Source organism: Podarcis raffonei, chromosome 14, assembly GCF_027172205.1.
Source record: "Podarcis raffonei isolate rPodRaf1 chromosome 14, rPodRaf1.pri, whole genome shotgun sequence".
NCBI classification, from domain to species: domain Eukaryota; kingdom Metazoa; phylum Chordata; class Lepidosauria; order Squamata; family Lacertidae; genus Podarcis; species Podarcis raffonei.
This window is the reverse complement of record NC_070615.1, coordinates 15329048-15342946: the sequence shown is the minus strand read 5'-3', so window position 1 is coordinate 15342946 and position 13899 is coordinate 15329048. Positions and strand designations below refer to the sequence as shown.

Sequence of the window (13899 nt, the reverse complement as noted above, 5' to 3'; positions counted from 1 at the left end):
TTGTTTTAAGAAATAGCACAGAGAAATGCAAAAAGGTGTGTACCTGGCAAAATTGCACACAAACATGTGTATATTAGGGAAATTCACACTAAAATGCTGGGACATATTCATGAGAACTTTAAAAAAAGAAAAAGAGACACCCTCATACTAATGGGAAAATGTGAAGCACTGAACCTGACACTGGAAAAATGGCAAACTTTGAGAAACCATCCTTAGTCTGAAGTAGTACAGTCCATAAAAAAGGTTGACCCACATTGTGACTATTGTGTTCTATTAGGCTTGCTATATTTCAACAAGTGCAAATCCAGACACAAAAGTTGTTCAGCTTTTCCCCCAACAAAAATTCTCCCCCCCCCCGCAATATGATGTTTTGGAGCTCTTTTTTAGGAATTTTGACCAAAAAAACCCCACTTCCAATATGGCTGCCATACACCCATGTTTTCACAGACATTTAAAATTCTACCCGGACACTATTTTTCACGAACGAATCCCAGCTATGTCTAGGAAATTCCAGACATATGGCAGCCCTATCTATGCATATTCATAATTCTTCATTTTTTGCATATTTGCCTATGCTTGTTCCATTCCCCTTCCCCTTTCCTCTCTCCAGCGTGTTGCACATGTTACTCACCCCTTAACGTTTTAATCTGTTTCTGCTCTTTCAGGCCATCCGTTGCACTCTGGTAAGCTGCAGCTGCCAGTGCTTCAAACCTGGGAAAATAAACCAGCGACAATGTGACCAGTGTCGGCATGGATGGGTAGCACATGGTAATAAACCTCAAAGAATTTTAAAAGAAAATAAAAAATCCTTGCCTTACCAAGTAGCCACCAGCTGTCTTAAGTACAGTTTTCAGTTTATTAACGGAGACATTGCAAAGTCACTAATAACAAAACTCAGAAATTGCTTATAATAATTGTCTGTAGAGTCATACTCAGCTCAGCTTTGGGATAGTAAAGCACTTCTTTGGTGCAATCCATAACTAGTATGAATTGCTATGTAACTAATAGCAATTTGCTTTACAAGAGGTTTACATAATTCTGAATGTTCAGAACACGATTTAGGCTAAACTGGGGACAGTTTACAGGGAACCAGGCAGAGGGCCTTCTTGGTATTGGCACCCACCCTGTGGAATGCCCTCCCATCATATGTCAAGGAGATAAGCAACTATACAACCTTTAGAAGACACCTGAAGGCAGCTCTGTATAGGGAAGTTTTTGATGTTTAATATTTTAGTATGTTTTTTTTATGTGCTGCCCCAGAGTGGCTGGGGCAACCCAGTCGAATGGGCGGGGTAAAAAGATGGTGATGATTATTACAGTCAACATGGTGCCTTCCAGGTGGAAAAATGGAGCGAACCAAAGTTCACAGCCCCATCCATCCCTAGCCTAGCCAACCTAACAAAGGGATCATGCGCCAAACCAGAGATTTGCACTCAACCCCTCCCCAAGCTTAAATAATTGGGAAATACTGTTCAAGTTCAAACCCCTGGTGTTCTTTTTGTCTAATTGTTTCATACCCATTTATACGTAAGTAGTCACTCGCCTTTTGTTTTCCTTTTCTTTTCAGCCTTAAGTAAGCTAAGGATCCCTAACCTATACCCCACAAGCCAAGTGGAAATAGTCCAGTCTAATGTGGTATTTGATATAAGCAGCCTCATGCTGTATGGAACTCAGGCAGTTCCTGTCCGTCTCAAAATTCTCTTAGATCGGCTTTTCAGTGTCCTGAAGCAAGAAGAAGTCATTCATATCCTCCATGCTCTGGACTGGACACTTCAAGACTACATACGTGGATATGTCTTACAGGTACATCTCTTGGTCCTCGCTCCCGCTAGGAGGGTGACAAGAGAATCGGGGCCGAAATGAGGCCGAGAAACCAGTGGTCTGTGTGTTTGTGGGCACCCCAACATCTGGAGAAGTACAAAGAATTTTTAAGAAAAGCTTTCTGCAAGCTTTGTTTCCTGAGAAGTTTGAATGTTTGTGAACGTTCTGCTGGCATCCCAGCAGCTCACCCAGTTGCATCAGAACTTGAAGCTGCACTAGCACCCTTATAATGCAGACATTCACCATAAATTTATCTATTTCAGTTATGCCATTTTGAACTTTTCCAGCATCATCAGTACCATTACACCGGGGCAGAAGTTAGCTCCTTATGTTTACACAAATGCTGCTCCTCTATTGGCATTCTTGTTTCAATGTAAAGTAGCATTATGATTTATGTTATGGCATGAATAAATATTTCATGGCACTTGATAATTTTGCTTTTTAGTGTTAGGATTAAAAAATATGGGCTCAATTACCTTGAACCTTTTTTGCATGAAAAATTGATGATGATACATTCTTCATCATCTTAGAGAAGTCTTGTGTGCCCAGTGAAAACCCTCAGTAGGCCATCAAATACATGTTCTGTGATAAAATATTTATTACAGATATTGGGAAAAGTTAGGTATGGCTGGAGTTTGAAAGAACTTGCAACACTCTAGTGTAATTACAGCTGTGCTCTGTAAACACTGGCGAAGGATCGATGCAGGTTCATTTGTTCTCTGATCTTAGTAGCTTGGAAGATTATTAAACTTGCAGTGGAAGAATACTTGACTTAAATGTGGAGCTAAATCTTCTTCTGATTGCTCCATCTCTCTCTCTCCATTCGTACATGTTGTTTCGCCGGTACACGTCTTAATTTTTTTCTGGGGAGATTGCAAAATACTTTCTAATCATCGGTGCTGTGTTAGAAAGAACAAATGTTGGGGTGATTGAAATCCAAGAATAATATATATCACAGAATTGCCAAAATAAGCTGCCCTCAGCCTTAGCAAATTGTGTGGATTTGGCTAGACCTGGTCCTGAATGGGGTAACTGTGCTCCTGAAGTACCAGTGCGCAGCCTGGGAGTCATTCTGGACTCTCCAACTGTCCATGGAGGCACAGGTAAATTCTGTGTCCAGGGCAGCTGTTTATCAACTCCATCTGGTACGCAGGCTGAGATCCTACCTGCCCGCGGACTGTCTCGCCAGAGTGGTGCATGCTCTGGTTATCTCTCGCTTGGACTACTGCAATGCGCTCTATGTGGGGCTACCTTTGAAGGTGACCCGGAAACTACAACTAATCCAGAATGCGGCAGCTAGACTGGTGACTGGGGGCGGCCGCCGAGACCATATAACACCAGTCTTGAAAGACCTACACTGGCTCCCAGTATGTTTCCAAGCACAATTCAAAGTGTTGGTACTGACCTTTAAAGCCCTAAATGGCCTCGGTCCAGGATACCTGAAGGAGCGTCTCCACCTCCATCGTTCTCCCCGGACACTGAGGTCCAGCGCCAACGGCCTTCTGGTGGTTCCCTCCCTGCGAGAAGCCAAGTTACAGGGAAGCAGGCAGAGGGCCTTCTTAGTAGTGGCACCCGCCCTGTGGAACGCCCTCCCACCAGATGTCAAAGAGAAAAATAACTACCAAACTTTTAGAAGACATCTAAAGGCAGCCCTGTTTAGGGAAGCTTTTAATGTTTAATAGGTTATTGAATTTTAGTGTTTTGTTGGAAGCTGCCCAGAGTGGCTGGGGAAACCCAGCTAGATCGGCGGGGTATAAATAATAAATTATTATTATTATAAATTATTATAGACAAAGAAGCGTAACCTCTCAGAAAACTGCCTGGAATAGTGATGGGCAGCTGTGGGTTCCTGAGCTGGATCCTGACCTGCTCACCCTCCCCACCCTGCACTTCCAACTTTGGCCATCACTTGGTCACTTTATAGGAAGGGCTGTAACTCAATGGTAGAGCATCTGCTTTACATGCAGAAGGTCTCCGATTCAGGTTCATTTCCGGGTATCTCAATGTAGGAATGGGAAAGACCCCTAGCTGAAACCTTGTTTGGTCATTATCAGTCACTGTGGACAATACTAAGCCAGATGAGCCTAATGCTAACCCTAAGACACAACCCTCACCTTGTGTCTATTTAGTCTGAGCTGCCCCCTATCCAAAAAACAGTACAAATCAGCAATGCCACCCGGGCTACCTTTGAAGGTAACCCAGAAACTACAACTAATCCAGAATGCAGCAGCTAGACTGGTGACTGGGGGCGGCCGCCGAGACAACATAACACCGCTCCAGAAAGACCCACATTGGCTCCCAGTATGTTTCTGGGCATAATTCAGACTGTTGGTGCTGACCTTTAAAGCCCTGAACAGCCTCGGCCCAGAATATCTGAAGGAGCATCTCCACCCCCATCGTTCAGCCTGGACACTGAGGTCCAGCTCCAAGGGCCTTCCGGTGGTTCCCTCCCTGCGAGAAGTGAGGTTGCAGGGAACCAGGCAGAGAGCCTTCTTGGTGGTGGCACCCTCCCTGTGGAACGCCCTCCCATCAGATGTCAAGGAAATAAACAACTATCTGACTTTTAAAAGACATCTGAAGGCAGCCCTGTTTAGGGAAGTTTTTAATGTTTTATTTATACCCAGCCAGATGGGTGGGGTATAAATATATTATTATTATTATTATTATTATTATTATTATTATTATTACTATTATTATTATTATTATTATTACAGTGGTACCTCTGGATGCGAACGGGATCCATTCTGGAGCCTCGTTCGCATCCTGAAGTGAACGCAACCCGTGTCTGCGTGTGCACGGGTCGCAATTTGCCACTTCCATGCGTGCGCGTGACGTCATTTTGAGCGTCTGCGCATGAGCAAGTGGCAAAACCTGGAAGTAACACACTCTGTTACTTCCGGGTCGCTGCGGAGCGCAACCCGAAAATGCTTAACCCGAAGCCACTTCAACTCAAGGTATGACTGTGTTATTATTATTGCCATCCTGACCCCAAATATAGCCCTTTCAAACTCCCATTGAAGCAAGGGACAAGGCAAACACAGTTCCCCTAGCCTGCTCCCTCTGTGGTTATCATGGTGCATGGAGCATCTTTCACCTGTTCTGGAAAGCAGGATCCCAGGTGTGTTGCACTGCAAGTGAGTGAGTGGGATGAGTGACAGGACATCAGAAGGAGTGGGTGAGTGGAGCATGTCTGTCTTGTCTCCTTTTTTACTGGGAGGTGGAGAAGGCCATGCAGAGTAGCAATTTTAGCACACAGGAACATAGGGAGCTGATTCAGAACGTTGGTCCGTCTAGTTCAATATTGTCTACACTGACTGGCAGCAGCTCTTCAGGGTTTCAGGCATGGGTCTTTTCTGGCCACACTTGGGGACACCGGGGATTGAACCTGGGACTTGAATCTGAATGCAAAGCAGATTATCTGCCACTGAGCTATGGCCCTTCCGCTTTGCAAGTTAAGCATAAGCATCTCAAGAAGAGGTAGGCAATGTTGTGCTTTCAAATACTGTTGGGTTACAACCTTCATCAGCTCCAGCCAGTATGACCAATGGTCAAGGATTATGAGAGTTACAGTCCAACAATATCTAGAGGGCCCTCTATGTTAGCTGCCCCTGCACTGAAGCGTCCATATGAATTTGGTGTGTTCCTCTTTTACGTACAGTGTTGTCTGTTGTCTTTTTAAGGATGCTGCAGGAAAGGTCCTGGACCACTGGAGTATCATGACCAGTGAAGAAGAACTGGCTACTTTGCAGCAATTTCTGCGCTTTGGCGAGACCAAGTCCATTGTGGAGTTAATGGCGATTCAGGAGAAAGAAGGGCAGTCCATCGTCATCCCCACAACCGCAGCCAATATGGATATTAGGGCATTCATTGAAAGCTGTAGTCAGAGGAGTGCAAGCCTCCCTGCTTCCTTGGACAAAATGAACCCTGTTAACATCCACCACTTTGAGAACGTTGTCAACAACATGGCCTTCATGTTGCCCTTTCAGTTTTTCAGTCCTGTCCCTCCGCCCCTCATAGGTTCACCCCCTGAGAGGCTTTTGATGGAGCAAAGTCAGGACTGCAGCAATGAACTCAAGCAAGATGTTCCTATGCAGTTTGCGGAAAACAGCTTCCTAACTTCCGAGTCTTCATTTCAAGGTGAAAAGGAGGTGGCCTTGACCAGCCCAGATATCGCTTTGAAGGACGACACTTCTCCAAGCAATTTAAGTTCGCCCGGCAGCATCACAAAGCCTGAAATGAGCCAGCTCTCCCCGGAAAGTAAAATAAAATCTGTTGATAAAAACGGCTTCGCCACGAGGAGAGGGCGTGTTTTTTGTACAGCGTGCGAAAAGACCTTTTACGACAAAGGGACTCTGAAGATCCACTACAACGCTGTCCACCTGAAGATCAAACATAAATGTACCATTGAAGGATGCAACATGGTCTTTAGCTCCCTCCGGAGCCGAAATCGACACAGTGCCAACCCCAACCCTAGACTTCACATGCCAATGAACAGGAACAACCGGGATAAAGATCTGAGAAACGGGTTGGCCATCACCGGACTGGAAGAGAACAAACGGACGGACTTTAATATTTTGCCTCCCGACAGTAGATCCGTTTCCAGCTATGGAAGCTCTTGCAGCGATTCAAAGACACAGCCAGGTTTTCACAGTACTGGCCAAAATGGCATTCTCTTTCCAAACTTGAGGACCGTGCAGCCAGTTCTTCCATTCTTTCGCAGTCCGGTCACACCGGCTGAACTTGCAAATACTCCCGGCACCCTTCCTTCCCTACCTCTGGTTTCCTCGTCAATCCCTGAGCCGCTGGTTTCTAACGAATCGCCCTTTGACGCGCTGCCCAAGAAAAAATCCCGCAAGTCTAGCATGCCCATCAAGATAGAGACAGAAGCCGTTGATACCCCTAGCGCAACTCACGAAGTTGCCAGCTCGGAAGACGACATGCCTCCGCGGCCGGTAAGTGACGGGCCTGTTGAGATGGGCAGTTCTAAGATAGAAAAAAACCCAAACCACCCAATGGAAAAGAAGTCCCTTTCAGGTACATCACAGAAATCCATTTCTGAAGATGGAGGGCCGACATATTTTAAATCTATTGAGCCAAATAGCACATGCGCCAACGCAGACGAATTGCATCGGCCTGAGAAAACAGCTAAGCCCGAACAAGGCAAATTGTTAAAGGTAGTTTCTTGTGAAAATGCCTGCAAAGATTCAAACCAGCAGCGCGATGTGATCAAAGCAGTGACAGAACCCCATGGCTATCTTAAAGAGCAACTGAATTACAGGATCCCAATGAACGACTGCGATGAATTGCAACACCACTTGCTGAGTAGGGGGGCGTTCGGCACACTGTCCAGTAGGAGTGTAGCCGTTCCTGGTTTCGAAGCTTTTAAAGATATAGATCGTGTGAGTCAACATGCGCCACTAGGGCTTCAGAGGGAAGACAGCCGTTTCCATTGTGACATCTGTAAGAAGACCTTTAAAAACCCCTACAGTGTGAAAATGCATTTTAAAAACGTACACCTAAAAGAAATGCATATTTGCACCGTGGAGGGTTGCAATGCTGCCTTTCCTTCTCGTAGAAGTCGAGACAGGTAAGAAAACAGTGCACATAATTGCTCTATTTTTTCTTATTAAAAAAATAAAATAGTCATACAATGGAGCCTAGTCGGAAATGCAAATAAGTTTTGAAGCATGTTTTTGTCGTGTGACCCCTCACCCCATGTATCTTCCTCATGCATGTTCCATACCTTATTGTAGCACTGAAAATCCATGGGACAAAACCTTGCTTTTCCCCCGGGACAAGAAGGCATGGAATCAGTGGTTCCCAACCTTTTTTTGGCCATGCCCCACCTAAGCATCTCTAAAATCCTGATCCCCCCCTTCCCTGTGACATATAATTCTTTTTATTCAAAAAGTGAACTCCTATTCACGTGGAGGAAGCCTAAAAGGCCATTCACTGTTAATAAGTCATTCTCGAATTCCCCCCCCCTTAAAAATCAAATTGCCCCCCTGTGGGGCGTGTGCCTCACATTGGGAACCACGGCATTAAATGAAACCCTGGAAATCTCATTGCTAGTAGATAACAGTGGTTGAAAATAATTTTATTTGTGGGTTGTTGTTTTTAGAGATGCAATTTCTTGCACACGCAGGGTAACAAGGTCTTGCATTTAACTTGCCTTTTCAGCCATCTCCCTAAATTTTTAAAGCAAAATCTACAGTGGTATCTATCTATCTATCATCTATATATCTATCTCTATCATCTATCTATCATCTATATATCTATCTGTCTGTCTGTCTATCTGTCTGTCTATCTGTCTATCATCTGGAGAAGAGGAGGTTAAGGGGTGATATGATAGCCATGTTCAAATATATAAAAGGATGTCACATAGAGGAGGGAGAAAGGTTGTTTTCTGCTGCTCCAGAGAAGCGGACACAGAGCAATGGATCCAAACTACAAGAAAGAAGATTCCACCTAAACATTAGGAAGAACTTCCTGACAGTAAGAGCTGTTTGACAGTGGAATTTGCTGCCAAGGAGTGTGGTGGAGTCTCCTTCTTTGGAGGTCTTTAAGCAGAGGCTTGACAACCATATGTCAGGAGTGCTCTGATGGTGTTTCCTGCTTGGCAGGGGGTTGGACTCGATGGCCCTATCTATCTATATCTATATGTATATCTATATCTATCTATCTATATCTATATCTATATCTATATATCTATCTATATCTATCTATCTATCTATATCTATATATCTATATCTATATCTATCTATATATCTATATCTGTATCTATATCTATATCTATATCTATATCTATATCTATCTACCTATCATCTATCTACCTATCATCTGTCTAGCTAGCTAGCTAGCTAGCTATCTGTCATCTATCTATCATTTATCTATCATCTATCTATCATCTATCTATCATCTATCTATCAACTATCTATCATCTATCTATCTATCTATCTATCTATCTATCTATCTATCTATCTATCTATCTTCTTCTGAACTGATGGCAGAGGACTTAGTTTCCTCTTCTCCATCAATCACACCATCTGTTCAGCCTACTCCCTGCCTGCCCCCCTCTGCTTTCCCCTCTTACTTTCCTTTTTGCCCTCTGGGCAGATAAGAACATAAGAAGAGCCTGCTGGATCAGGCCAAGGGCTTGTCTGGTCCAGCGTGCTGTTCTCAAAGCAGCCAGGCAGCTGCCTATGGAAAGCCCACAAACAGGATCTGAGCGCATCGGCACCCTCCCCTGCTGCCGTTTCCAGCAATTGGTGTTCAGAAGCACACCACCTCCAACTGAATTCCAGACATTTGTTTTGTCCCTCTGGCTGGGAATGATGGGCACTGAGAGTCAAACAGCATCTGGAGAGCCACACGTTCCCCGTCTGCTCTTCCCAGTACCGAAACCAGTCCTTTCAGGGAGCAGGTTCCAATTTGATCCCATTGCCAGCTGGGAAGTAGCTAACAAACAGGAAGAATTGTTGTGGACTATTTAAGGTCTGAGACTGCAGTCAGATAAGACTGTTCCTGTTCAGAAGCTGCTGGCCCCAAATCTTGCTGCCTCCTGCTTCCACTTCCCCCCTTCTCCACTAGCAGTATGGGACACAGGTAGCACTGTGGTCTAAACCACTGAGCCTCTTGGGCTTGCTGATCAGAAGGTTGGCAGTTCGAATCCACGCGATGGGGTGAGCTCCCATTGCTCTGGCCCAGCTCCTGCCAACCTGGCAGTTCAAATCCACACCAGTGCAAGTAATTATATAGGCACCACTGTGGCGGGAAGGTAAACGGCGTTTCCGTGCGCTCTGGCTTCCATCACGGTGTCCTGTTGCACCAGAAGCAGTTTAGTCCTGCTGGCCACATGACCTGGAAAGCTGTCTGTGGGCAAACACCGGTTCCCTTGGCCTGAAAGCGAGATGAGTACCACAACCCTATAGTCGCCTTTGACTGGACTTAACCATCCAGGGGTCCTTTACTTTTACCTTTTACTAGCAGTATGTAGTGGCCACATTTGCCTTCCTGTGCCGGGCTGTGGAGACAGAACTAAGGAGAAGATGCAACAGGGCTGCTCTGCCTGGCTCACTGCCCTCACCAGACCGCAGAACTAGCTGCTGCATCTGGCTGTTCATCTTGAAAAAAGCGATTAGCTATTCTGTACTGGGAGAAAATGTGTTGTCTTACTTAAGGCTATGGCACCATTTGTTCATGGATATTAGGTGTGGGGAACCTTTGTTTCTCCAAATGTCTTGGAACTGCAACTCCCATTATCCCTGCCCATTGGCTATGCTTGCTAGGGCTGATGGGAGTTGTAGTCAGTGACATCTAGAAGACCAAAAGTTCTCCACCACCTGATGTATCTTGTCCTTTTTAAATTTTTCCTGCTGTGGCTGTCTTGATCATCCTTAGCTGTTTATGGTACGGAGATCAAACAAACATAAGATATTTTTTAAAAATAATTTTATTTATTTTCTGTATTCTGCTCTTAATCTGAAGGTCTCAGGTCAGAAATGCATAAAATTAAAACCAATCATATTAAGAGAGGCCAACATAAATTCCAAGCAAATGAAACAGCAGCAACAGAAAAAATCCAATCCTCACCTCACCCTTCCCACAAGCCTGAACAAAGAGAAATGACTGCAGTGCTGTGATGAGACAGGTCATCCTAGAGGCATAGCCATCAATATATTACATGCTCTTGGTTGCCCATTTAGTACCCTTATCCCAGGTGCACCCAAGGAAGGTACCTCTATTGCCACACCATTGTTACATTACTGTTACAGCATTCATCACTTGGGCAAGGGGTAGTATCCACGCTGGAACAATGCTCACATTAAGAGTTTGTGCTCAAGTGTTGACTGTTGAGTTGCTTCTCCTCCTTGATTCTAACAGCATCCCTAATCTTCTTTCTCCAGACATAGCTCCAACCTAAACCTTCACCATAAGCTTTTGACCAAAGATCCCTTGGAAATCAAGAACCACCATTTCAATGCAACATACCTCTTGAAGGATATGGCGAAAGAGATTTGTCCGGACGACTCTTTGATAGGACACGTTGGGCAGCAAACTTCGGTCATCTTCAAAGGGATGAACAGGACTGGCAGCCTGGTTTTCCCAATGAGCAAGATGGGAGAGGCCTGCCCCGAGAGCTACCAGTATGACCTGGTAAACGATGGGGCCGTTCTGGATTTAAGCACGACGTCCAGCATCAAGTCGGAGGGCAGTGCTCATTCCTCTTGGGATTCTGACGGAGACAATGAAGAAGGTCCTGGGGTTTTGGAAGACAGTGACGAAAGCTGTGAAAGTCCACCTTTGATCCCGAATGAAGACCTCTACCAAGACTGTTCTCTGATGGAGAAGACTAACGAGAGTTTCTCAAGCATACCTTCCAGTTTGCCAATAACCTGCCACATATGCCAAAAAAGCTACAGTAATAAAGGAACTTTCAGGGCCCATTACAAAACAGTCCATCTCCGCCAGCTCCACCAATGCAAAGTCCCAGGTTGCAATACAATGTTTTCTTCTGTGCGCAGCAGAAACCGGCACAGTCAAAACCCCAATTTACACAAGAGCTTGATCAGGTCAACAGGTAGCCCCCAGTAACATCTCGCTGTTGGGCAGCAGCTTCTGTTTGGTTAAGAGTCGTCATTTCAACTTGAAAAAGAAAAGTGTAAGAGTGAGGTTTCCCTTTGTTTTGTTTTCTTCCAGGGTGCTTTCTTCCACAGTGCACACTGAAAACACAGGGCCACGTTCTGCTTCCGTTTACACAGTATGTGTTTTCACCGAGCAAAATAGGGCACACCGACAACACTAGCCTGAGTTTTTCACTTAGATGTAGATACACACTTAAAAAAGAGAGAGGATCAGGAGACATAATAAAGGTACTCTTGATGGTTTGCAATATGAGACACAGTGAAGACACTATTCCAATGTTTCGTTTACATGATCAATGTGGAGGGATGGGTGGGAACTGCTGGGTGAGCCCATTGGTTGAACTGGAGGGTTTTTAACACTGTCATTTCTATCCTGAGATCAAGGATCGGGAACCTGTGACCCTCCAGATGCTGTTGAACTCCAACTCCCATAATTCCCTGAGGCTGGTGGGAGTTTAGAGTGCCACAACATCTTGAGGGCATAGAGGCTCCCCACTTAGCCCATGCCATAATGCCGTGGTGGGGCTTTTTCCTCACCTGTGTCTGACATCATAGTGTGAAGGCTGGGCTACACATTACAAAAGAAATCACAAAGCTGTCATTGAAAATGGGAGCGCCATGTCCAGTTTTCCCTTTCTCTCCCCAATGAGTAATAAAAAAAATTATCCCAGGGGTGATGAACCTTTGACGCTCAAGATGTTGTTAGACTGCAACTTGCATCATACCTGGCTATTGGCCATGCTGGCTAAGACCGATGGGAGTTGGAGTCCACAACATCTGGAGGTCCACACGTTCCTCTCTTTATCCATGTCATAATGTCATTCTGTTGCATTTTCCACACCTCTTCCCAGTGGCAACCAAGGGGATATGGAGGAGAAACTAAATGCACGGATGTCATTTTCAGTAACAGCGCCATGCACCTCTGCTCCAAGGCTGACTTTACAGTATTAAATAAATGTGGTGTTTCCCACGTAATTTATTATTGAATGCCAGAAACTAAAATAGAGGTTTTAGGAAAATGTAGCATATGATTCTGGAGTTCTTGATTTCAGGAGCTATTTTACTTGAAGACGTATTGTTGGGTTTTCTTCCACTGTGGGTTGTCCATTATTTTTACAACATTTGAAGAGAGGAAAAGAACAAAAGGTCCCAGTTCTAGAAAAGACATGTAAAATTCTTGTCTAAATGAATAATGAGGCTGGCTCCAAGATGGATCTGTAAACTTCCAGACGCCAGAAGCCACTCAGCAGTTCATGGGTCTGTCTTGGAACCTGCTTCTGAGCTACTCCATGTCTGGAGATTTATATATATATATATACACAAGAGGACCAGCCTTGAGAAAAGAACAGAATATTCCCTCTTTGATTATTATTATTATTATTTTTTAAAGACTCTTGATTAACTTTGGGAGCCTCTGAAATGCATCAGTTTGTACAGCCTAACATGTCATAACATGCTTCCAAAGATTTTTGAACCACATACAGGACATTTTATAAATGCAGTGTGTATTTTTATTGCACTTTTTGATGGCTACATTGGGTATTCGGGGGGGGGGGCTTACTCAGCATTGTCCAGCATTTTACAGGAAACAGCATGAGATTGGGGAAACTAAGTCACTATGTTTTGTTGATGTAGTTGTTTGCCACCAAGGGGAGAATGCTGGTCTTTGTTGCAACATAAAGAAGAGTAATCCATTTAGCTTTATTGACACTCTCTTTTATATTAAAGCATTGCTTAGTATAAATATAATAATCTTGTTCAATATCCTTGTCACTGTACGTACCAGTATTCTGCATTATGTTCTGTGCACTTAATTTGATTGGTCTTACGTTGTATTTAAAAAAATACCACTTTTAAAATATTTAATTTGTAATCATGTCATAGCATTGCTGTGTTTGTGTACATGGTGTGCTAATGTCTTTGATGAAATCATTTTGAATAGCTTAGGGGGGGTAATACTTATTTTTATTGACTAAGCCTTTCAAATTATTTTTTTCCCATTCAATCCAATTTTGATCTGTTGTGGTACCCAGGCATGACACTGACTGCACATTTTGTACATACGATGCCAAAGTGTTTTAAGAGTGTTTTGTGGTTTCTACGATGTTCCTCTCCCCCTGGAGTTTGCAGCTTAGCTAAATTTTAGTCTTGACGCTTTATTGGCTAGCTGGTGACTGAAAACTTTAGATTGAAATCTTGGGCTTAGTATGTAGGGTGAATAGGAAAAACTGTCCATGGGTCTCCATGTTTAATTTATTCTACACAAAAATGTTTGTAGCACAATTTCATATCACAAAGTAGATTGGTGATATGTGTTGCTCTGATGTGCCACATTTGATGGACACAGTTTGATGTGTTGGAATTCAGGCTGAGATCACTCCAGGTTCAGTTTTTATACACAGTAAACTAGTTTTTGGATTTACAGCTGATGCAG

The 13899-nt window shown here is 44.1% G+C and overlaps 1 protein-coding gene across 1 annotated transcript in view; it reads left to right on the top strand.

Annotated features, from left to right (window-relative positions):
* The window catches only part of BNC1 (basonuclin 1), a 32623-nt gene extending 20031 nt beyond the window's left edge, over positions 1–12592 (top strand). Inside the window, exons 2-5 of the mRNA XM_053364652.1 lie at positions 666–768; positions 1568–1803; positions 5502–7408; positions 10728–12592. Of these exons, the coding sequence (XP_053220627.1) occupies positions 666–768; positions 1568–1803; positions 5502–7408; positions 10728–11415 (2934 nt within the window). The 3' untranslated portion in view covers positions 11416–12592. The remainder of the gene's footprint in view (positions 1–665; positions 769–1567; positions 1804–5501; positions 7409–10727) is intronic.
* Positions 12593–13899: the final 1307 nt, after the last annotated feature.